Source organism: Rhincodon typus, unplaced genomic scaffold (genome assembly GCF_021869965.1).
Source record: "Rhincodon typus isolate 14 unplaced genomic scaffold, sRhiTyp1.1 hic_rhity00001912, whole genome shotgun sequence".
Taxonomy (NCBI): domain Eukaryota; kingdom Metazoa; phylum Chordata; class Chondrichthyes; order Orectolobiformes; family Rhincodontidae; genus Rhincodon; species Rhincodon typus.
Window position 1 is genome coordinate 1 of NW_025967550.1, and position 23677 is coordinate 23677.

The following is a 23677-nucleotide window of genomic DNA, read 5'->3' on the forward strand; positions in this document are numbered from 1 at the left end:
AAGAGTTTAGCAGTTACTAATTGGTCATTTTCCAGCTGCTTCTCTTTCTTGCTTTCTGTTTATCTGTTCCATGACATTTCTTCTGGCTCAAGCTGAAACAATCAAAACAGTGAAGTTTTGAGACCAAAATCATTCATGTCAAAAATGTTAACTTATGACAGAAGGTGAAAATGTGCACAAAATTCACAATATAAACAATGAAAAAGGTAATCAAATGTAAATATCTGATTTGAATGTTGTGCTCATCATTTGTATTGAAATATACTATGCATCATTTTATTTATAATTTAAATTTATGTGCTATTTTAGATAGTTAAGGCAAAAACATATCCCAATATGTTAGCAAACATTATTCAGTACAAACTGGTGAAAGTTCGTAATGTTGCGTGTGAAATATCTATGAAGAAAAAGACCATTTTAAAGCAGAAGATCAGTTTACTTATTGAAGTACAGATTATTTCGTTATCCAATGAATGCGAATTCTTGTACTGCACACATCCAAATTGGTTTCAATATAGTTGAGAGGAAGTCTGTTAAATTCTGTAACTGAATGTGCATTATTTTTGTTAAGTAAAAGTTCTGAAAACGTATTACTACATACAAGCCTCACATATAATAGACCTTGATTTAAAATTACAGAGGTCATGTAGCACAGAAACCAATTATCTGGTCCAACTGAGCCTCCACATGATTCTCATCCTACTCTTCATCTAAACCTTTTATTTGTTTCTTGCTTGTATCTTTAATACTATGTGCCTCGACTACTTGCAGTAGTGAGATCCACATTCTCCACAGATTCTAGGCAAAGAAGTATTCCTGAATTTCAAATTGAATTTATTAGTGAAGATATTGTATTTGCGTATTTGATCTGCCACAAGTAAAAACAAGTTAAATGTTTGAGAAGTTGCATTGTATTGTTCTGACAACTGTTATACATGGTATAAAATTATCAAAATGGTACAGAAGAAAAGCCAATGTGCTCAATGATGCTGCTGAACCAGTCATGTCAGTTCAGTTTCCAATCAAGCAGCACCCAGTTCATACTGACTGGCTAGTACATTTGTCCAGAATCAAAATAACAGTATAGTTAATGGCATTGTGTCATTTTGGGGGTGAACGACAAAACAATTTCAATAGAGGGACAGCTGAGCGACTGAACCCATATCTGCATTGCTCTCCAAACTGCCCCACTCTGCTGTTAGCTTCGTGAAAATGATATATAAGTGTTGGACTCCCCATTAAATCACATGAGAATTACTAAATTTACCAGGTTGAAACTAAACTGGCCACGGAGTGTTAAATCATGTCATTCATCGGCCGGGATATTAAGTTTAAAAATTGGCAGGTAATGTTGCAGCTTTATAGAACCTTAGTTAGGCCGCATTTGAAATATTGTGTTCAAATCTGGTCGCCACACTACCAGAAGGATGTGGTGGCTTTGGAAAGGGTACAGAAAAGATTTACCAGGATATTGTCTGGTATGGAGGGCATTAGCAATGAGGAGAGGTTGGAAAAACTTAGGTTGTTCTTACTGGAACGACGGAAGTTGAGGGGCGACCTGATAGAGGACTACACGATTATGAAGGGCATGGACAGAGTGGACAGTCAGAAGCGTTTTCCCAGGATGGAAGTCAGTTACTAGGGGGCATTGGTTTCAGGTGCAGGGGCAAGGTTTAAAGGTGATGTATGAGGCAAGTTTTTCCACATAGAGGGTGGTGGGTGCCTGGAACTCGCTGCCAGGGGTGGGAGTGGAAGCAGATACGATAGTGACTTTTAAAGGGCATCTTGACAAATGCATGAATAGGATGGGAATAGAGGGATATGGTCCCCAGAAGGGGAGGGATTTTAGTTTGACAGGCAGCATGTCGTGGGCTTGGAGGGACGAAGGGCCTGTTCCTGTGCTGTAATTTGCTTTGGTCTTTGTTCTTTTAGTGATCTGGTAAATGTTTATAGCTGTCAAGTTTTTTGACACTGAAAAGTAAATATTTACAGTGTGCACTCCTTCTGGTATTAACTGTTGTTGGAAGATTTTTTTAAAAACGCAAATCTTTGTAGTTTTTAAAAACTTTCCTCTATTTCTTCTCTTAGTTGGATCTTATAGTAACTATTGACTTTTCTGTATATTATGACATCATTTCTTTCACAAATTTGTTTTGTTTTCTGAGCTTATACATTATTTCAGAATCACTTCCTTTGATTAAATAAGGGAAAATATAGTTGGAAACCCTTTTAACTCAGGTCCTAGATACACAGTTTCCTCATTGCACTCTTACTGCATTTTCAGCAACTTGTTATTCGGAAACTGTATAAAATCTAAAAGTACAAGGATTGCATCTAATGAATGGCAAATATAATTTGATACCTTGCCAAAGCAAAATCTTGGCCATTGATGGCTTACCAGGATAGAATTCTTCAGAATACATACTTAAATTCCTAACAGTTGGTTTGAAAGCCTTGGCAATCTAAATTAAATGGAGGCAAATTAAAGTGTGAATAAGGTAAAAATAAAGCGACTGAGAGTGTACTGTGAGTTTACACCTTGTGTGACATCACACAGAATGTAAAATCCATAAGGCATGAAACCAAGGGAGTGAGAGTCTATGAGCTTCCCATCTTATTCATAGTATTAGCATTAGTTGTATTCCAGAAATGGCGCAGGAACCACTGACTGTAATAACAGATAAATACAATTAATGTATATGCTAAACAAAGTCAAAACAACTTCATTTCCCCTTGATCAGGAGAATTTGCAAGAAATACTAAAAAGGGAAAGCAACATTTATATGTTATGAGAGGAGAGTGCCGATTGGATAGCAAATGGATTTGATTGGTTAGAGGCATTGACATTGGGCATGCACCAGTGAATGATTTACAATGGACTACCAACATATGTTTAAATTTTAAACAAGGCAGTTTGACTTTGATTGGTCATGATGTGGCCTGAGAAATGACCCAGAGAATGGCTGTTACCAATTTTGTTCATACTATGAAACAGGTGTAGTGAGTTCGCATTATTTATGCTTGAAAAGAATACAGCTTGATGTATTAATATATGTAGCTTCCAGTATACGTGTGCGATACTGTGAGCCTGCCTGACAGTCCTAAATTGGTTGTCGATTTAATTCTTTACAAATGCAGGTTTAGTTAGCAAATTTGTAAAATTACATCTGAGGCACATGATATTATGAGTTTTGCAAGCATGGGCAGGTTGGGTACAGTCAGTATCTTACTTGTTAACAGCCAGAGAGATATATTGTTTGATGCAATCCATCAGTCTTTGGGATATTTAGCCTAGCATCACGCTGGCATTAAAATTAATATACCACAATGATATTAATCATTGATGAAGTGACATACAGTGCCTTTTTTGTAGACAGAAAGAACACGTACACATGCTATTTGTTTGTGGATCTAAATAAATGAATGACAGTCTTTCCCTGTTCTGAGGAAGGGTCACCAGACCTGAAACATTAACTGATGATTTTTTTTCTTCACATATGCTGCCTGACCTGCTGAGCTTTTCCAGCAACTTCTGTATTGGTACAGTCTTTCCCTGGTTCATTTCTCAGATTAATGCCTTGACCAATCAGAATCTACCTGCTTGGTTTACAATTGAATTTAAATAAAGCTTGGAAGATAACTGTCATGTATAATTAACCAATTCATTTTCCCTGGCAACATCTCTATCAATCAGAGTCCACAAGTGAATCAGCACTCTCCTTTAAAATAGTATAAATATTATTTTCCCTTTACTTTGGTATTTCATGTGGATTGTCCTGGTGTATTCAAGACAAAAATCTTTGACAAAATGTGTCTTTTTCCAACAATATATGCTAATAATAACTTTTATACAGCTTCAAGTATTTGACTTTTTGTTAATTCAAATGAATTAATTTTTTTAGACTGATATATATAATGTTTTTAAAAATTATAGAAAACTTCATATTGTAACAGGATTATCACTGTAACATCATAATAGCTCGATGTTCAAGAAATTTAATGAATGCTCTTTAAGTTTCACGATTTACTGAAATTGCTCATAGGTTAGATTTCTCATTGCATAAGTAGATTCTTCACGCAACTAAATCACAATGGTTTATCACTTTCAGTGTTATTCAACAAAGTAATCAGATATGGAATGTAACTATTGTATGAAAATCCACTCTCGATATCCATATCCACAAGGAAGATAATGGCAGAAATCACTAATTACTAAAAAGGAGAGAGAGAGAGAAATTTTTCTGTGAAGCAATGGTACAATCTGCCTGTATAGCACACAAAACAACACTTTTCACTGAATCTCTCTACATGTGACAACAATAAATCAAACTCAAACTCAACTTCCAGTATGCTAATAGCACCTGCTCGACACGAACTCAGAGCCAGTAATGGTAACTGGACACAGATGTTTCACAGTTAACCATTATCCATCTGCGAGAGCATCCAAAAGGCAGAAGCTTTCTGTTCCTCACCAGTAATGATACAGTTGATTAATACCATAGGAAGCAGAAGGAAACACTAAATTCTCATAAATTGCTTATAGATCTTTTTCCAATCTCATGTATAAAACTAGAGGTTCATTTATAAATACTTCAAATTATGCTAGAGAAATAATCTGCAATACAATAGAGGTTCAGACTCTCTGCAAACTAAAAAGTGTTGTCATAAAAATGTTGCAAGAGGAATGCTGGGGAGAATGTGAATACAGCCCAGAGTACATAAAATATTGTTTGTAACTAGATAAACGAAGATAAGTTCTACAACTTTACCTAAATCATAGCTTTATTCCTGCAACAGAAGAAATCTGAAACTTCATGCATAAACATTAATTGTTGCCTTATTTTTTGTCAGTCAAATAAACCATAAACAGAACACCAATAAGTTTAGTGGTATATTTTTATATTTGTTGTAATTAAAAGGTAAAGCTAAATGTGTGAATAAAGGGATCCCCAAAACCGCCAGAAAAAAGTTTCATGACCTGAGAGGTTCAAACAAGTGCAAAAAAAAAGGGAAAAAAAAGTGATTGAAACTCTGGGTAGAATTTTCTCCTCTATTTCCCAACCCAAGGCTGCTACAACTCATTGAAATGCCAGCCAATCACAAAAATGCATGGAACCCCAAAGTCCTACATACACACACAAAATGGACACCTTTTGTAATATGCTGTGAGGCTGAAATTGGTCTAATCAATTATCATGGAACAGGCTCATCATAAATTGGCAGCTGATTTTTCACCATTAAGGCTTTTATTTTTCATTAATTTGGAAAATAATTGCCAGAATTTTTGACTTCAAAAAAGTGAAAGCAGACATATGGCTAAGAAATGAGTTTCTAATAAGGTCCAAAAAATATTTTTCTATGAATTTCAACAGAAAGAAAGTTGGAAAGAATGAAAGTTTGTTATAAACCTATCTCATGATACTGGCATAAACCTACTACACACCCTTCTGATTAGCCACACCGAATACATTATGTTGAAATGCAATATTTTCCGCAGAGACTTCATAGGAACTTGAATCTCAAGGGAGCATGTTTATTTATGGACTAACAAATCTCACCTTTGTTGTAAAAGGCAAATGAAAAAGAACCAAGAAGGGGCAAGGAGGAATGAATTTTTTTCAAAATGAAATACAAAATGAATACTTTCTCAGATCCATATCAGACTCTGATCTTTAACCCTTCAACATTTGAAAAAATACCACTTATTTTCCAAAAATTTTACAAGAATATTATGTGCATGTTTGTATATTATACATATTACACACACACGCACACACGTACTTTACAAACATATGTATATATGTACACTTTTTTTAAGCAGCTACAAAGTAAAAGCTGTGCCCTGGTTATATGTACACTTTTAAAAAAAATCAGACACTTTTAAACTGCAAGTTAACAGTGCAAGTATTGGCCATTTGCAGAAAAATAATTCAAGTGTAACACTTCTTATTTTCTTTAGAAAAACAAATTTGAAACAAGCATCAATCTTGAATAGGATACACGTTACTGTACAACCAAACAAATCTACAATGATTGACTGAAAGTTAAAAATCTTTCTTTCAAACTTTAGGATAACCTGATAACCAGGTTCAAAATGGCTCACTGCACTTACTATATGGCAAATAGTTCCTGCAACTTAAAAACAAGTTGCTGAATTCCAATATTGCATTCATTTTTAATTTCAAAATTTGTAATATATTTGTGCAAACTCTTCCATTGGATGTCAGTGATCCTCTTTAAATATCAATTCCTTTGACCATTGATGTCTCGAGTGTGATATTAAATTCCTGCAAAGTTTGCAGCACTCTGATTAGGGAGTTAACTAATGTGTGGTCTTTAATCAGAGCTGTATCTTCATACATCTGAGCGATGAGAGGGCAGTCAGCAAGCAACGCAATCCAATGATGCAAAAGATGGTCCCTGACAAGTTAAAAAAGACAATGATGGATCAATCCACTTAATCAATTGTGGGAAACAAGATACAACTGGAAAAATTAAAAGCATGGTATTTTAAGCAAGGCATCAGACTGGTACAAACATGAATGAGAAGGGTTTTGTTTTATAAGAAAAATATGTATGCATCTGACTAGAGATAGTAGGAACTGCAGATGCTGGAAAATCTGAAATAACAAGGTGTAGAGCTGGATGAACACAGCAGGCCAAGCAGCATCATAGGAGCAGAAAGGCTGACGTTTCAGGCCTAGACCCTTCATCAGAAATGGGGGAGGGGAAGGGGTTCTGAAATAAATAGGGAGAGAGGGGGAGGCGGATAGAAGATGGATAGAAGAGAAGATAGGTGGAGAGGAGACAGACAGGTCAAAGAGGCGGGGACGGAGCCAGTAAAGGTGAGTGTAGGTGGGGAGGTAGGGAGGAGATAGGTCAGTCCAGGGAGGACGCACAGGTCAAGGGGGCGGGATGAGGTTAGTAGGTAGGAAATGGGGGTGTGGCTTGAGGTGGGAGGAGGGGATAGGTGGGAGGAAGAACAGGTTAGGGAGGCGGGAACGAGCTGAACTGGTTTTGGGATGCAGTAGGAGGAGGGGAGATTTTGAAGCTTGTGAAATCCACATTGATACCATTGGGCTGCAGGGTTCCCAAGCAAAATATGAGGTGCTGTTCCTGCAACCTTCAGGTGGCATCGTTGTGGCACTGCAGGAGGCCCAGGATGGACATGTCGTCTGAGGAATGGGAGGGGGAGTTGAAATGGTTCGCGACTGGGAGGTGCAGTTGTTTATTGCGAACCGAGCGTTGGTGTTCTGCAAAGCGGTCCCAAGCCTCCACATGGTTTCCCCGATGTAGAGGAGGCCACAACGGGTACAGCGGATGCAGTATACCACATTAGCAGATGTGCAGGTGAACATCTGCTTGATGTGGAAAGTCTTCTTGGGGCCTGGGATGGGGGTGAGGGAGGTGGTGTGGGGACAGGTGTAGCACTTCCTGCGGTTGCAGGGAAAAGTGCCGGGTGTGGTGGAGCTGGAGGGGAGTGTGGAGCGGACAAGGGAGTCACGGAGAGAGTGGTCCCTCCAGAAAGCAGATAAGGGTGGGGAGGGAAAAATGTCTTTGGTGTTGGGGTCGGATTGCAGATGGCGGAAGTCTCAGAGGATGATGCATCGGATCTGACTAGTCTCAGAGAGAAATAAGAGATTAGTTAAGTTAATAGGTTTTGCATAATTCTTTAAATGTTTAAAAAGGGCTTTTAAATGGTTCGTTGACAACTGGTACAACAGTTCTTGGAGATCAACCTTGCCTCATAAAGAATAACCACTCAAGATGCTCCATTGTCTGAACAAAGTAGCGACTGTCAGAAATTGCTGGCACCCTGATAGCATTTTCCTCTCCCAAAAACTATTTATTTGAAATTTCTTCATGTCACTTTCCATTTTATAAGAACAGCTAACTAGAAACTGCAAGAAAAATCTCAAAGCCTTTAACTTTTCTAATTTGGAATGGCATATGCAAATAAAGTTAACTGTACTAAATAATTCTTAAAATGAAACACTTCATAACAATAGTGAACACAGGATTGTAGTACAAACACATTTAACAATTGTACTCGAATTTAACCCACAGGAATTTCTCTGCAAGTAAAATTTCATACATCAATTTGCTAATGGGTATCAATTCTGGCCAATTTACATTTTTGTGCTATAACCTAATCACATTATTGTCTATCCATTATTTGTTGTCCAACTCTGTTTTGTTTATTGAGCTATTCCTTATATGATTATAGTCAGAGTACCTCTAACAGTGACTTCCTTTCCTATCTCACAATATTGCTAGAGTCTCCAAGCGTTACTCTGGTTTCTCTCACGTTGCTTATCTACATGTTTTCCCGCATGGATATTATCTGCAAATGTGGAGTCAAGTTCCCTTTGTCCATCTTATGCACACCTATAACCTTAGTTCTCTATGTCATTCACTTCATTCAACTCCTCAATAGCTTCTGTGCAGTCAGATGGTGAAGTCTTGGATAAATCTCAACTTTGTCCAATTGAGCAATGTGCGAATATCGAAATTATTATTGTCAGCTCCACCATACACAAAATAAAAGTATAACTTAGCTAGCTTTAAAACAAATAAAACAAGGATACACAGTTAAGATTGCATAAGCTTTAACACTGCTTTATTTTCACTATACACGAAGTATAAATAATTTTGTTACCTTGCTCCCAGGCACACCAGAAGTTGAAACTTCCCATCCTTTCCAATGTTCCGAGGGGAACCATTTATAGCAGCAACAAACTTGCAAAAGTTCTTGGCTCTAGTTTGCCAATTTTCTTCCTGGGCAAGTTCAGTATGTTCTATACTCTCAAAGTACACATAAGCTTTCTCTGAAGATAAAATAAGAATTGTACAACTTTGGTTACATATCGTTGTTATGCAAATGCATGGCAAATTACTTGCAAACAAAGGGCTCAATTTTCGATTTTTGCTATCAATTTCACCAAAGAGGCAAACACAGGTGGCCTAAAACTGGAGCGATGGGGATCTTAAATTTAAATTTCTCAATTGATTCCAACCTTCTCCATTTTGATCAACGTGGGAATCAAAGCAGGGTGACCAACTCTTTGGTAGTAAGTTAAGGGGCATTTTGGCATCAGACCAGTGTGGGGTGGACAGTTGCTGCCTAATTGGTAAGTAAATGAGATACAGATAAAGTCAATCAGCCTGGGAAGTCAAAGGTGAAGTTAGCAACCACTGCCAGGTGGGATTAAAGGGTCATGCCAACTTCAAATGTCTAAATCAGATGCTGTGATTAATTAATTACATTTTAACGCAGTAATTGATCACAAAGTTCCATCCTTAAAAGGTAAGTGACCATTAAATTGACCAGTATTGTGCAAGTATTCACATAGGGTGGAATTCCATACCCTCGCCTACTCTGGTGTGGCAGATAGAAGTATATGAATTATGAGAGGCACAGATAGGATGGATAGTCAGAATCATTTTTCCAGAGCAGAAATATCAAATATTAGGGGGCGTAGGTTTAAAGTGAGAAGGGGAAAGCTTAAAGAAGATTTAGACAGGTCCGTTAACAGGCGAGAATACAGTTAATGTGCAGGCAGATGGGATTAGTTCAGAATGACATCATGGTCAGCACAGATATGGTGGGCTGAAGGGCCTGTTCCTGTGCCGTACTGTTCTATGTTCAATGTTTAGTATGCTAGACTTTATTAATAGAAGCATAGAGTAAAAGACCAAAAACGATTATGCTGAATTTACAAAAGATATGTATTAGACCTCACCTGGAGTATTGTGTACAGTTCTGGGCGCTCACACTATAGAAAGGGTGTATATAGAGTGGCAGAGTGAAAACAAGTGATGGTCTTGGAACTGTGAGGTCACAGAAAGAAGATGGCAGCATTTACCCTTGCAGGATGCAGGAGATCACTGACTTTCTTGTGGTATTGCCATGTGTCCCTTTTGGCACTGGCCCATACTACTATTTGTGTCCAGGCTGGCTAAGTCTGTTGTGTGATTTCCTTAGGTGGTCAGCAGGGAAAAAGACTGCCCTCCTCTCCACAACCCTGCCTACTAGCACTTTAAAATCCATGTCCTGGAAGTGGGGTGTTAGCTTTCATTCTTCCACGACATCATCAGAATCATGCAGCACAATTTGAAGGGCAGTTCCTTGCTTGCAGAGTCTGAAGTGATGTGTAGCTTGGCTTTAGATGCTGCAGAGGAGTGTAGGCTGAAAGCTGTCACCAGTGATCAGTTCCAATTTGCCTGCCATGCAATTCCCCAAGAATTGTGCCCAACAGCTTGGTTGCATAATCAATGAGATGAAAATTTGTTCTAGCCCATGGTGGACTGGATGCCACTCATCACCAGACTAGCCTCAAATGGGAAAATTCAGCCCGTGCATTCTCCAGTAAATAAAGTACTATTCTACATTCAATGGTATTGAAAACCTGTTACTAATGTGACATCTCAATTTATGCTTTGATAACTACAATGATTTAAAGATCTGATATTTGTTGACTCTTTAAAGTAGCTGAACAGATGCCAGACATATTTGATTGAAAGACTATCAAGTGAGCTTTTGTAAAACAAAATGAAGTTGACGGTCAGAGTCTTTTTCCTAGAGTTGAAATGTCTAATACTAGGGAGCGTGCATTTAAAGTGAGAGGGGCAAAGTTCAAAGGAAATGTGAAGGGCAAGTATTTTATACAGAGAGTGATAGGAGTCTGGAAAGCGCTGCCAGGGGTGGTGGTGGAGGCAGATATGATTGGGGAATTTAATGGACTTTTGGATAAGCACATGGATATGCAAGAAATGGAGGGATATGGACCAAGGGCAGGCACTAGGGATTAGTGCAATTTGGTGTCATATTCGGCACAACATCGTTAGCCGAAGGGCCTGTTCCTGTGCTGTATTGTTCTATGTTCTAGACGGCTATCTACTTAGATAAATTCAAAGGCACAATTTTTTGAGGTCCAGATGGTTTGTTTGTACAATTGTACAACATAATCCCATTTTGAATGCTGAGCTGAGATCTAATAATGGATTTAGCTCAGCAGGGATTACTTACACAGCTGTGGAAAGGCAGCAGTTTGTCAGCCATATGAGGATTAACAGGACCAAAGTGTTTTGCAGAGGGTTTTACATGGTTGTTCTAAGAGCACCTGAGATGAGTGTTTTTTTTTTAAATATGGAGTTTGAATAGCTGTGTATTTGATATACATTTTTATGAGCTCCCAAGAGGAGCTGTTTTTTAAAATGAAGTTTGAATAGTATTTTTTAAAAGCTTATTTAAGTACAAGCATATTAAAGTATTTTCATTGCTGTTATAGGGCTCATAAGTTTGGCTCCTAGTGACACAGTATGGTTACGGTGGATGTGCAGGAGCTATGGAGAGATCACAATAAATAAAGGGGGAATGGATGAACATTGATGTATAGAGAAGGTATAGAGCAGCAGGTGAGGGATGAGGCCTCAGGGACCTAACAATCTCATCCACAGAATAAGGCTGATAAGGGAAGTGGATCTTCTGGCATGCTGGCCTTGGTATGCAACCGCCTTTCTTCCCATCTTATTCTTTGGGAGGTGGTAGGGCCAACTTCAGGCCAGCTTTGATCCCCTGCGATGAATATTACATGTATACATGTTCATTCAGAATTTGGGAATGTGACATCAGGAATCAGTCTAACTTGTGACTTCCAAGCCAATGGTAAAAACTTGGCCAGTGCTTATGTCTATTTTGGATTGTCTTAATTCATCTTTCTGATTTCATAATTTAAGATACTGGCATAGTGGCTAAGCACGTGGTTTTCCTTTAATAAAATCATGCATTTACATCTGAAAACAAAACAGAAATAACTATATCAACAAACGGGTGACTAAGCACAAGGATGCTAATTCCAGTCTACCGAAATGGATCTAATTGACAAATATTTTCCTCTGAAAACTCTTTGCAGAATTATTCCATAATCAACTGTTATAGCAAGATGTGCTCATATTTAGTCTCTTGTACCAATACGGACAAAAGCACAATATACCACCAAAAGAAAAACAATATGTTTTCGTTGAATAAACTGCAAATATTCTATTTACCCATAAAATCCCAAATGAAAATACTTTTGAAGAGTCGAGGTGACTTGAAACCATGGTGGAACACTTGTTCTAAAGCTGACACAAGTCCATTTTCCCCACAGAGCAGTAACATTAGGCTTCCCCTCTACATTAAAAAAAATACATTATTTTATTTAAGAACAGCATAGCTTGGACGACTTATATTTTGATAAATGCACTAAATGATTGGAAATGGTAGGTTATAGAAAATAACTGGATTGAATTTGAGACTTGCAGGGAGCAATTCGGTCAGACAATAGGTTGGGGTGATGGTAATATGCAGAAGGCTCGTAATTCTTGATTCTCTCATTTGCTATAAAAAACTTCAGTAAATGAGAGTAAGTTACTAGGAAGAGAGATGGAGGGAGGTGGAGGCAGGAGGTCTAAAACCTCAAATGCAGATGTTCCTCAGGCAGGTACCCAAATCCAAAAAGGTAGTTGTGAAGACACCTACCTCCTGAAGTTGCCAAATCCTTGCCTTGAAGAATCTAACAGAATACCCATTACTTGAGAAACTGGCAGATAGTAGTTAAATTTCAAAAACAGAATGCCAATAAAACTCTCAGCTTCATTACCATGTTTAAAATTCAAACTTGTTTCCTTGGATGGGTTGCTCACCCATCCACCTTGTAGTTTCTGTTAAAGCCAAAAAAGGCAAGTTAGTGTTGGATTTAGGCTGGAAAATAGATTTGAGATTTCATATCCCAGACAAACCCATTAATTTTTTAAACTTAACATTTTAACCATAGATTAATGGAAAGGTTATAGCACATTAGAAAGCCATTCAAATGGTCACATACACACTTGCTCCCTGCAAAGTCTGGTTCCACCCCACCCTTTCTTTATAACTCTCATCTTCAGATTTTTAGCCAAGTCCCTTTTTTGAAAGCCATTTTTAAAGCTGTCTGAACATACTTAGAGGCAATGCATTCCTGAATCTAACCATTCACTGCATATAAAAATACTTTCTCATGTTGTTTTTGATCCTCTTGTTTCTGTGGAGCACCACTGCAACCATTCCTCCTCTGTAAAGAACAATTTGGCATAACTTCACCACAACTGATTCCTGTGACTTGTCCACCTTAGTATTTTTCCCTTTTTAATCAATTGGTTTGTCAGCAAAGTTAAAGCCCATTTCTGTTACTTCATCAAATACTCTTCTGGCATACATATTTAACATATTGGCCACATTATTATCAACAACATGATGTATCATTTCAAAAAACTCATATCAAGTTAGTTAAGCATGATTTCCCTTTAATTTTCCCCAATTAACACTTCTATTTTCCAAAGATGGTTAATATTGTCTAGAATATCGTTTCCCACAACCAAGGTTAAACTGACTGGCCTGTCTTTTCTAAACATATGCTTCCCTCTATTTGAGCCAAGGTACAACATTTGCATTTCTCCATCCTTGGCTGCACTTGCAATTTCTGCCTTTACTTCTCTCAGCTTCCTCAGATGCATTCCATCCAGTGTTGTCAACTTAACAATTTTAAGAATAAACAGTCAATCTAAATTTATCAATAGTCAGCCTATCCAATAGTTCCATTACCTCCTCCTTCATCTTAACATCAACAACATTTACTTCTCTCAGATGCAAAAATACTTCTTTGGTACTGTAGCGATGCTCACTGCTCCTTTTGAAGGTTCCCTTTTAGGTTCATAATTGGTTTAACTCACTTATTACTACCCTTTCAACATGTACCCGCTTGTAGAAGACTTTTGGGAATTCCCGTTTATGTTAGCTGGTAGTTTCTTCTCATGCTGTGCTTCTCTTATTTCCTTCGCTTCTCTAAATTTTCTATTCTTAGCCTGGTTCTCATGTAACATCAATCTGGCATGCCTTAAAAATTTATTTTTTTCTGCTTCATCTTACTCTATCATTGTCATAATCAACAAATCTCTGGCTTTGCCTACCCTAATCTTCCTTCTTTTGGGTATATGCCTTGACTGTGTCCAAATTACCTTCTGTTTAAATTATTCTACAACAGTTTTGGCTGCCAACCATTCATTCCTATGTATCTAGGACAAATTAGGCCATTCTATGATCACTGTTGCCTACTGATCCACCTGCCCTCCCCTCATTCTCTGGTAGCAGATCCAGCATTGACTTTTATTGGGCCAGAAAAGTCATGATTGAGAAAATTGTCCAGAACACATCTGAGAAACTTTTCTCCCTCTCTGCTATTTACACAAGAGAAATTATTCTCCCTGTCTGCCCTTTATATTATTACTATCCCAGTCGATACAATATTAGTCAAGTCTGTGATTATCACTACAGTGCACCTCTTATATCTCAGCATTTCCTTGCAAATATCTTTCTGACTCACTGTCCACACTGCATTACCTTTTGTGGCAGTATTTGAGAAATGTACTGATATGACATGTTTTGAACCATACAATGATTATGTAGAAAACATTTTGCATGCTTCAAAAGTGCTTAGTGATTTGTGATAAATTTAGGTCATGTGACATCAGCAGCCCAATGCAGAATACTCAAATTTAATAAATGCTCAATTAACTTGGAAGAAAATGTAATATATCTTAAATCACCACAATCTCGGCTGTCAATAATAGCGTTGATTAAATTACTTTTATTTGTAATTTAGCTGCAAAAGAATATGCTTTTGAAAGAAAACTTCAATAAAATAAATTCTTAATCATTTGAACAGTATCAAGTTTCTATAAAGTAACAATTTTTAATTAATTATTTAAACACCAGTTTCTTGCCTCCTTCTCAGGCTTGTGAAAATGTTTGACGATCCCATTAATAGCTTCCCCGACAGATTCTTGTATCTGGCCAGTATTTAACTCTGCAATGATAAAACAATTCCATCAAATTATGTTCTGTTTATCCCTCTAAGTTTTCAAATATTATGTCTTTACACAGTGCAGTGCATAAAGTTGATCAGTTGCTAACAAGAGATATTTAATAATTGGAAAGACAGCAGTTGTGTAATCTTGCAAACTCACAAAAAGGATCATTTATCAATGGTCATTTGTTGCTCAAAAAAAAAATCAGATTTGTTTCCCTATTAAAAAAAGGTCAAATGGATGAACTCCCACAGTGTGTACCCTATCACAAGCTTTGTTCTTGTATTACCTTTACTAGCATCAAAACTCTTACATTTTAATTTCTCTTCAGTTTTGATAAAAGGTCATCCATTGACATGTTAGCTCAGTTTACATCCACAGGTGTGGCTGACCTGCTGAATTCTTCCATTTTCTAGTATTTTTCTTTTAGATTTACAGAACCCACAGTATTTTGTTTTTACACAAGATATTCCTTGAATTCTGTAATTATGTTACGGAGCTGCCATTGCTACATGTGAGATTGACCAGCAACAGTGAAATAGTTGTCTTAAATCAGTGATCCCTGCCCAAGCTAGGATTAGATATGCTGCAATCTAGAATACTGAAGTCGTTTAAGACCATCAGTTTCCATAGCAATATGCAAGTTTTATCCTATGATGGAAGACAATTATTTTAAATCTCCAAACTGCCAATAGTCCTAATAAATAGCTTCCTGTTGTTAAAGCATAAACCCAGTTGAGGATTTAAAATATTCTTCCCTCATTTGTGGATAAATTTGCAATTCTTCCCACAAAAAAAATCACATCTTTACTTACTTTGCCTGCTGGTAGGTGTTATATTGACAAATCTCCTGATCATACTTGGAGATTGCTGCAATGGAGGGGTCCGACTGTGACGCTCATCGGTTTCTTGACTGGCTGTTGCAAGTTCTCCAACTAGAATCCTTTCCAGGCTCCCATCATCCACCCCTTTTCCGAGCCACCTACCACATGGGAACCTGGCAAACAAACAAACACGACTGGCCCCATTATACTGCCACGAATTAATATACACTTTAAGATTAGGTTTTTTTATAATTATAATCTTGTTGGATTTGAGTTGTCACAAATTGAAGTAGATCTATTAATGTTGCTTTCTGTATATAATGTTGATGGATAAGTTCAGTTGAATGTTAGCTGACAGGTCTGTACAAATGAGGTACAAGTGATATCTGATCGTGAATTCATCAAACAACCTATCATTGCTAAATCTTGTCTGGAAAATCTCATCAAGATACATAATATGGATAGGAAAGCTGGACAGTAGACTACAAAGCAAAACAAAAAGTGTGTCAGACTAAGTCAATAAGCTTGCTAACTTGTTTAAGGTAAATCTACATCAATTATGTCAGGTCAAGAGGGTGGACAATAGTGTAACTTAGATTTAATCCTATGAGTATGATAAGGCATTGGCACCTTGAAAAGTTTGAAGTTAAGATGTCTTGAGGAACCAGCACGTGAAAGAAGAAGAAAGAACTTCAAAATCAACAGAACACAGCAAAAGACAAACACCCAGTCCAAGCAGAAGTTGAGTCAGTATTCCATACTGAATCAAATGAATCAATTTCTTTTATTAAATATCACTGTTTTGTACTTATTATGATAAACTTCATAAATGTTGTGAGACTTGTGAAGATATCTGGAATGGGTCTTGTAACTAATCAGGACTAGTAAACTTTAGATTGGCTTTCTCATATTTGGAATTGACATGAGTCTTACAATGAAAGTTAAAAGTGAAAGATGAATATTACAACCTCTAAGACATTTTATTCCAAAAATGGTAGTAGCTCACAGATACTCCAGCTAACTGACATTGACTACAAACAATATACACTATTTGCTGTAGGGGAGTTATTAAGATAAGGCCTTATCAACCTGGTGTCTAAACATGTTTTCCAACCAATAGCTTTCAAGAGCAGGAACACTGCTTTGTAATGGTTTTACCAAGCAAGTTATCAGGTAAATCCAAGTCCAACTGTTGATATGAAACGCTACTTAAAGTTACCACATAGCCTGCCATTACACACTACCTGTTATTAGTCACTAATAGTCCCCAGTTACAACTGTTCACCCTCCCAGCCTGATTGTTATCAACTATTTGTCTGTCCAACTGCTCTTCTCTCTCTTTAGGCTCTATCCTATCATTTACTCCCTACCCCATCCTTCTTCTCCTCTTTTTCCTGCATATAAACTGACGTTTTCCCAGCCACTATCAGTTTGAGGAAGGGTCACCGGACCCGAAACGTTAACTCTGTTTTTTCCTTCACAGACACTGCCAGACCTGCTGAGCTTTTCCAGCAACTTTGTTTTTGTCCCTGATTTACAACATCCACAGTTCTTTTGGTTTTTATTTAAAAAATAAAGTTGTGTTATTCCAAAACAAAATAATATTGTAGAATATTATATCAATAAATGCTCTCTCCTCTTTCTTAATCATTCACACACCTATAGAGTGAACAATCTACAAAGGCCATTCATGCTCAATTCTTCAAACACTTATTTGACATTGAGCACAGTAATCCTTGATTTTGTTGTATGAATTTACATATAAGTAGCCATTAATCAGTTGTTTTTGTTCTTCATAAATTTCTATATTGGAAGCATCAGAAGTCATGCTGCCATTACATACAGTTTCTAGTATAAATTTCTTGGACCAATGGTTGAATAAAAAAGGAAAATAAAGATTTTGGTTTATACAGCAGTTTTCATAAACATAGGATATTAGAAAGTGCTTCGAAGATGACAAGGTATCTTTATTAAATCATTGATATAATGTAAGAAATGTGGCAGCCAGCTAGCTTAGTTAATCTGTTTTTAGTAATGTTGATTGAGGCATAAGTATTAGTCAGGCTATGTGATCTTTTGAGTCTATTTGAGAGGGTAGATGGGGCTTTGATTTAAAATCTTATCTGAAAGACAGTAATTACTTTCTCAGTACTACACTGGACAGACAGCCTAAATTTTGAACTCAAGTGTCTGAAGTAGGATTTGAAACCCATAACCAACTGATTCAGAGGCAAGAATGCATGGAAAAAAGAGTCATAACTAAAGGATGTCACTGATGAGAACTGTTGAAACAAGAGAGTGATAGAGGAATGGATTTGCAGACTTGTCCTGCATATTTCTAGTTCACTTTATTTCCATTTTACCTTTTGTACATCCAATTATTCAGGCATCAATAATAATATCATGACTTATAGATCAGTTATTCACCACAGAGGAATTCAGCACAAAAACTATAAACCTGAAATACTGTACACAAATTTTAAAGGGAAATACAAGTTCTAACATATCCTTTCTGATCAGTGGCGATCAGGTTCATGAAATTTTCTCTCATTACCACCAGATGGTTCTAGATCATGTTTAAATTCTTTCCATTTTTAAATCTCCAGCATAACCTTGTGGGAAAAGTGTCATGAATAATTTACTTTTTCCAGTCAAGATGGTTTAAATAAGATGTCTTAACATCCACTTCTTCTTTGCTTCCATGAGATTGATGATAATGTGTCAATGTTATAACTGATTGAGTTGTCATTATTGTTGAGCAGCAGCAAACAATTTTAACCAGAATCACTGTCAGTGTTCAAAGGTTTGCATAAATTATACCAAAAGTGGAGTCCATTGGATGAGTAAGCACCAACAACTATAAGGTGTAACAGTTCAAAAATATGAAAACTTCAGTTTAATCCAAAATGTTCACAAGCACGTGAGACATCTCAAGTCTCTTAAACTTATCACAGAGGTAAAGAGCAATTACTTGGAAGAATATAATAATACTTGAGCTTTTGGGGCTAAGAGCAACTCAACTTACTGCACCAGGAAATACAGTTTTGTTATCAGATTGCCTTGATATTCTAGGATTTTGCTCAATCTGCTCTGAGTAGCTAGAAAGGAAGTTTTAGCAGTTGCCCTCCCTCTACTCCTTGCTTGCACGTTCACAAGAGGCAATATCTTATATATAGTTCACAACAGAATGTTTTGCATTTGGGTGTGTGAAAGGAATAGACGTATATAGACAAAGTCTTGTTTTCTTACTCTCTGCTACAATTTTTGCCTAAATGAAAGGTTTCAGAAATCTCTCCACTATTTAACATTCAGAATTACTTACTTGTATGCATGCCCAGTTATCTCATTCCTAACAACAATACAGTCCACTAGCCATTTGGCATACAACCCTGAGTTATCGTGTCCAATCAACACTGTTGTGAGCTTTCCCAAGTTCTGACACTAGAGAAATGAAAAAAAAAGAACATTTATTGTTATTTTGAAAAAGAAAACAACTCATTGGCAATAACATAGAAATAGGAATTTACTTGTATCTAAAGATTTGTCCCAATAGTTGAAAGTTGATTTAACTGTAAGTGTTAAATTAGGCATCACAGATTTAAAACAAAACTGATAAACAACTTGAAGTCCAAATCCATGAGCTCCATATAATGGAGCTACCAGACTAGATAGGTCACAGGTGACTCATGTCATCACTCGGGAGCCATCCATTCTATTCCAGCCCACAGAAAAACTAACCCCATGAGTCAGTGACAGGAGTGGTCTGAAGCTCATTAAGAGTTACTTAAAGATCATTATCCCTGTTTCTTTCAGAATGTAATGGTGGCTAAGGCATTCTGCCTAAGTCACACTAGTTCTATGTAGCTCCTGAAGGTTGCCCAGAAAACATTAAGTTTTCTAGCACATTCCCATGGCCATTTTTGGGTGACTGAGGAAGCTGCCATCAGAGAAGAGGAGGCATACTAACAGCCATTCCCCTGCCTTGACCTGACACTCCTTCACCTCTCAGTAACCCCTCCCCCAACTCCAACTCCAAACCCAACCCAAACCCACCCTTCACCTCTCAGTGACCCCCCCTCTCCTTTCATCCATGGCTTCAGTGTCTCATCAGTACTAGACTTCTTGTGGGTACATTCATAGCAGCAGCAGCCCCCATTCCTGGTTTCAATGATTGGAATCCTAAATCTCTGGGAAGGCCCAATATTGGACAATTAACTGCCTGATGGACTCTTAATTTGTCTGGGCCTTTACCACTGAAGTGATGCAGGTCTTTTGCCAGCTCTCTGACTGCTGTGCTGGGTCCAAATTAACAATACTAAATCAGGCCCAGTGTTGCTGCAAACTAGTCAATGGCATTTTCATCAATCAACTTGAGATTAATTGCAAAGAGAGTGGGGGGGCTTGGAAAAGAGTCATTTGTCTATCATTTGGGAAGCAGTAATGGGCAGCAACAAGTCAAACAAATGCAAGAAACAGTAAAGACATTTTTGAACATTTTCAAGTCTAAGCAAAGCAAGATTTACACAATATCCAAAGTTGGGCGGTTAATGTCAAATAGCATTAGTACCACACATGTCAAGCACTGACTTTCTTCAACAAGAGAAGATAAAGCTAATGACATTCAGTGAGAATACCATTACTTAGTTTCTCACCAAAATCCAGAAGGATGCAGATGAGATTTAAAAAATTCCAAATGGACCAGGAACTGTTGTAGGTACTTAATACACACCATTAGGTGACTCAGCACTTCACTTATCAAAGCCACTCCAGTGTCTACAAGGCACAAGTTGGGAGTAATGAAATACTTATCATTTGGCAGGACAAGCCAGTAACAACATCACAAGAAACTTGGTAAAAATCAAGACAAACCTAATCTCTTTGATCAGCAGTCCATTCACCACCATAAACATCCAAGACCAGAATATGGTGGTGGAAGTGGCGGATATGATCTATGTCTGCCCCTGATGAAAGTTGCCAAGATTTTTTTGGCAGCACATCCCAAACTCATGACCTTCACTATCTAGCAGGATAAAGGCAACTGGCACATGGGAATAACATCACCTCTAAAAATTTCCCATACAACATACTGATATGTTCACTGTTGCTGTATCAAAATCCTACAGTCGCCTAACAAATGGCCTCATGGGACTATCTTTTTCACATTAACTGCACTGGCTCAAGAAGAATGCTCATCACAACCTTTCAGAGAAATATTGGTGATACACAATAAATGCCAATATTGCCAGTAAGCTCAAATTGCAAGAATGAACATAAAACCTTAACTATACAGAAGGTGTGGAATAAAGTACTTAGTAGTTATACATAAAACTGACTTGTTGCGTCTTTGCTTTCTTGAAGTCAAGCCAAAGTTTTAATACACTTTAAATTTATATTATGTACAATCTAAAAATCAAAATTAAGCAGAACACACTGAAAGCCCAAGAAACAAGTCCTAATTCCTGCATAAAAATTGATGAAATTCTTACATGTCTGTTTGGAATTAGTTGCAAAGACAGACAGCAATAAATTTCATCCTCATACTCTCTTTACACCCGAGAAATAATGTGGCATAGCAAAAAAAAACTTAAAATGGGACCAATAGATAAGGCATTTTCTGAACATCTTATATGTTTCACATCAATGAAAATGTAACTGTACTACACCAAACTACAATGAATAATGAACAGAGATTTTATAGAGAAAAAAAAATCAAAACAACATGTCTTTACAGACCTCAAATGTCATTTCAAGGATACTTTTGGGTATTTGTAAGATTCCTGTCTCTCCCAGTTCTCCTGATATACAGATCCAGGGATTGGCTGTAAACATGGAGCCACCTAACTTTTTACTTGGAATGACCAACACATGGTATGGAATCACTGTCAATATAAAATACATAACTTATATAAGCATGCTGCAAGCAACACTTTTGCTAGTACAGTAAAAATAAGTTTTAAAAAACCTGTCTCACCTGAAATGATCAATAACAGCTAAGAATTTGCTGTCAACATAGCAGTGGGTTTAAATCGCACTGATTAAATGTATGAATTGCCCTTCAATAATGGAAAAGGTTGCCATTAAATTGTAAAATGCTACAATGTTCATGGAACACTTGCACTGCTTTGCATTTGTTATCATTGAGAAAACAATCTCCCAGCAAGCTTCATGAAGATGTTCCTTAATTACATTTAAGCTCAGTTAAAATTAGAGGAAGTATTTAAAGCAATTATCTTTTTAAATAAGGTTTCTGCTTCATAAACTTTAAAATATTTTTCCTGCATTCCTTTACTGCATTTTGTTTTTAAACTTTCTCCCAATTTAATTGTTCTTTTCCTCTGCTTCCCTTTCTGAACCTGATTTGACACTAACTTACCTACTCTGTTCATTTCAATTGATTAAAGAGATGAACTGTCAGACTTGTCATTCAGCATGGTTGCAGATCTCCAATCCTCCAAACTCCATTTACATCCAATCCTACAAATTAAGGGCTAATACTTATTGTACACCCTGAACATTTAAAAAAAAATCTTAGTGCATTTTAACATACTGTAACCCTTTTATAACATCATTAAAGATTTCCTATCTTACCCATTCTTCTTTTGGATTTAGCATTCATTTCAAAGTCTATTTAGAAAATATTTTTATTAAAAAAATGTTTAAGTGTGCAATATTCCTGAAACAGATGGAAGACATAACAGCCAAAGTTAAAGAAGTCTTGTTGTGACAAAAGGTGATTGATCTGAAAGGTTAGTTCTGCTTCTCTCTCCACACATATTGCTAAAGTATTATCAGCGTTTTCGATTTTCTTGTTATCAAAGATAGAAAGATAAAATGGTTCAGTTGATATGCATTGGTCATTCAACATTTAGAAATGTGTTGATTTTATGGAGTTCTAATTAAATAATACATTGGTATCATATATGCATTCTTTTGTACAATTTCACTGATGAATGGTGTTTTATAAATACCACAATTAATTTGTTCAGTTCTGGCAATGTCCATGTTACTTCTGACTATGGAACTCATGCTGGAAAATGGAACTAGTGTAGGCAGTAGTACATTTTAGGCTCAGACTCAATGGGCCAAAGGGCCAATTCTGTATGATTCTATGAAACTTTGATTTGGTACCTTATAAAATGCCTTCTGGAAATCCAAGTACAATACATCAACAGGCATCTCTTTATCCACAGTACAAGCTGCTCCTTCAATGAACTCTAATAAATTCATTAAAAAAAAAGATTTCCCTTTCATGTGGATGTTGAGACTTTTTTTTTTAAGTGTCCCGCTATAACTCTTGAATGATCATTTCTAATACCTCCCCAATGACCGATATCATGCTAACTGGCCTATAGTTCTGTTTCCTGCCTCCCTCCTTTCTTGAATAGATGGAGTGTTATATTTGCTACATTCAAGTCTGATGAACCTTTTGAGGAGTTAGGGAATTTTAGAAAATTAACACCCATTAGCTCACGAGCCAACTCTTTTTAGGTGCTAGAATAAAGTCTTTCTTAATCTGGACAAGTGTTAGCATGCTGTTCCATCAGTTTGCTTGGTACTGCTTCTTTGGTTAAATGAAATTTCACTGAGTTCTTCTCTTCCTCACACCTTCCAATTCACAGATAGTAGTGGAATTTCCTTTTTGTAATCTTTATAATGAAGTCAGAAGTTAAATATTTGTTCACGTCATTTGCCATTTTCTTATCCACTATTAATGTCTCCATTTCCAATTTCTAATGGACTACTCATTTTACTTACTCGTTTCTTTTGTAAATACATGCATATGTAGAATCTCTTACTGTCTGTTTTTACATTCCTATTTACTTTCTTCTTATACTCCAATTCCTTCCTCCTGACTAACTTTTGGTCATTCTCTGCCATTCTTTGTGTTCTGACCAATTATCTGACTTGTCACACATTTTTGCGCAATTATACACTTTTACTTAAATTGAATGCCTTCTAATTTATTT

General features: G+C 36.9%; 1 protein-coding gene across 3 annotated transcripts; it reads right to left on the minus strand.

Annotated features, from left to right (window-relative positions):
• Nucleotides 1-6: 6 nt before the first annotated feature.
• LOC125481376 (DENN domain-containing protein 5A-like) lies at nucleotides 7-22857 on the minus strand. Of its 3 annotated transcripts, none has more exons than XM_048592844.1 (8): nucleotides 22839-22857; nucleotides 21444-21589; nucleotides 19033-19151; nucleotides 15702-15883; nucleotides 14803-14885; nucleotides 12052-12175; nucleotides 8660-8828; nucleotides 7-6420 (listed from the first exon to the last, which is right to left on the minus strand). In XM_048592844.1, the coding sequence occupies exons 2-8, from the start codon at nucleotides 21537-21539 to the stop codon at nucleotides 6237-6239; spliced, it is 957 nt and encodes a 318-aa protein (XP_048448801.1). In that variant the 5' UTR covers nucleotides 21540-21589; nucleotides 22839-22857; the 3' UTR covers nucleotides 7-6236. The 3 variants fall into 3 exon arrangements, with proteins under 3 accessions (XP_048448801.1, XP_048448800.1, XP_048448802.1); XM_048592843.1 differs by lacking the exon at nucleotides 22839-22857 and adding an exon at nucleotides 22084-22184; XM_048592845.1 differs by lacking the exons at nucleotides 7-6420; nucleotides 22839-22857 and adding exons at nucleotides 12645-12705; nucleotides 22084-22184 and having other exon boundaries at nucleotides 8680-8828.
• Between the last annotated feature and the right edge of the window lie 820 nt (nucleotides 22858-23677).

Excerpts from the sequence above, each read along its gene's own strand:
- LOC125481376 (XM_048592843.1), bottom strand. Across the intron at positions 15,884-19,032 it reads ATAACTGGGCATGCATACAA|GTTCCCATGTGGTAGGTGGC; the intron begins GTAAGTAATTCT and ends TTTGTTTGCCAG. Across the intron at positions 12,176-14,802 it reads TTCACAAGCCTGAGAAGGAG|AGGGGAAGCCTAATGTTACT; the intron begins GCAAGAAACTGG and ends TTTTTAATGTAG.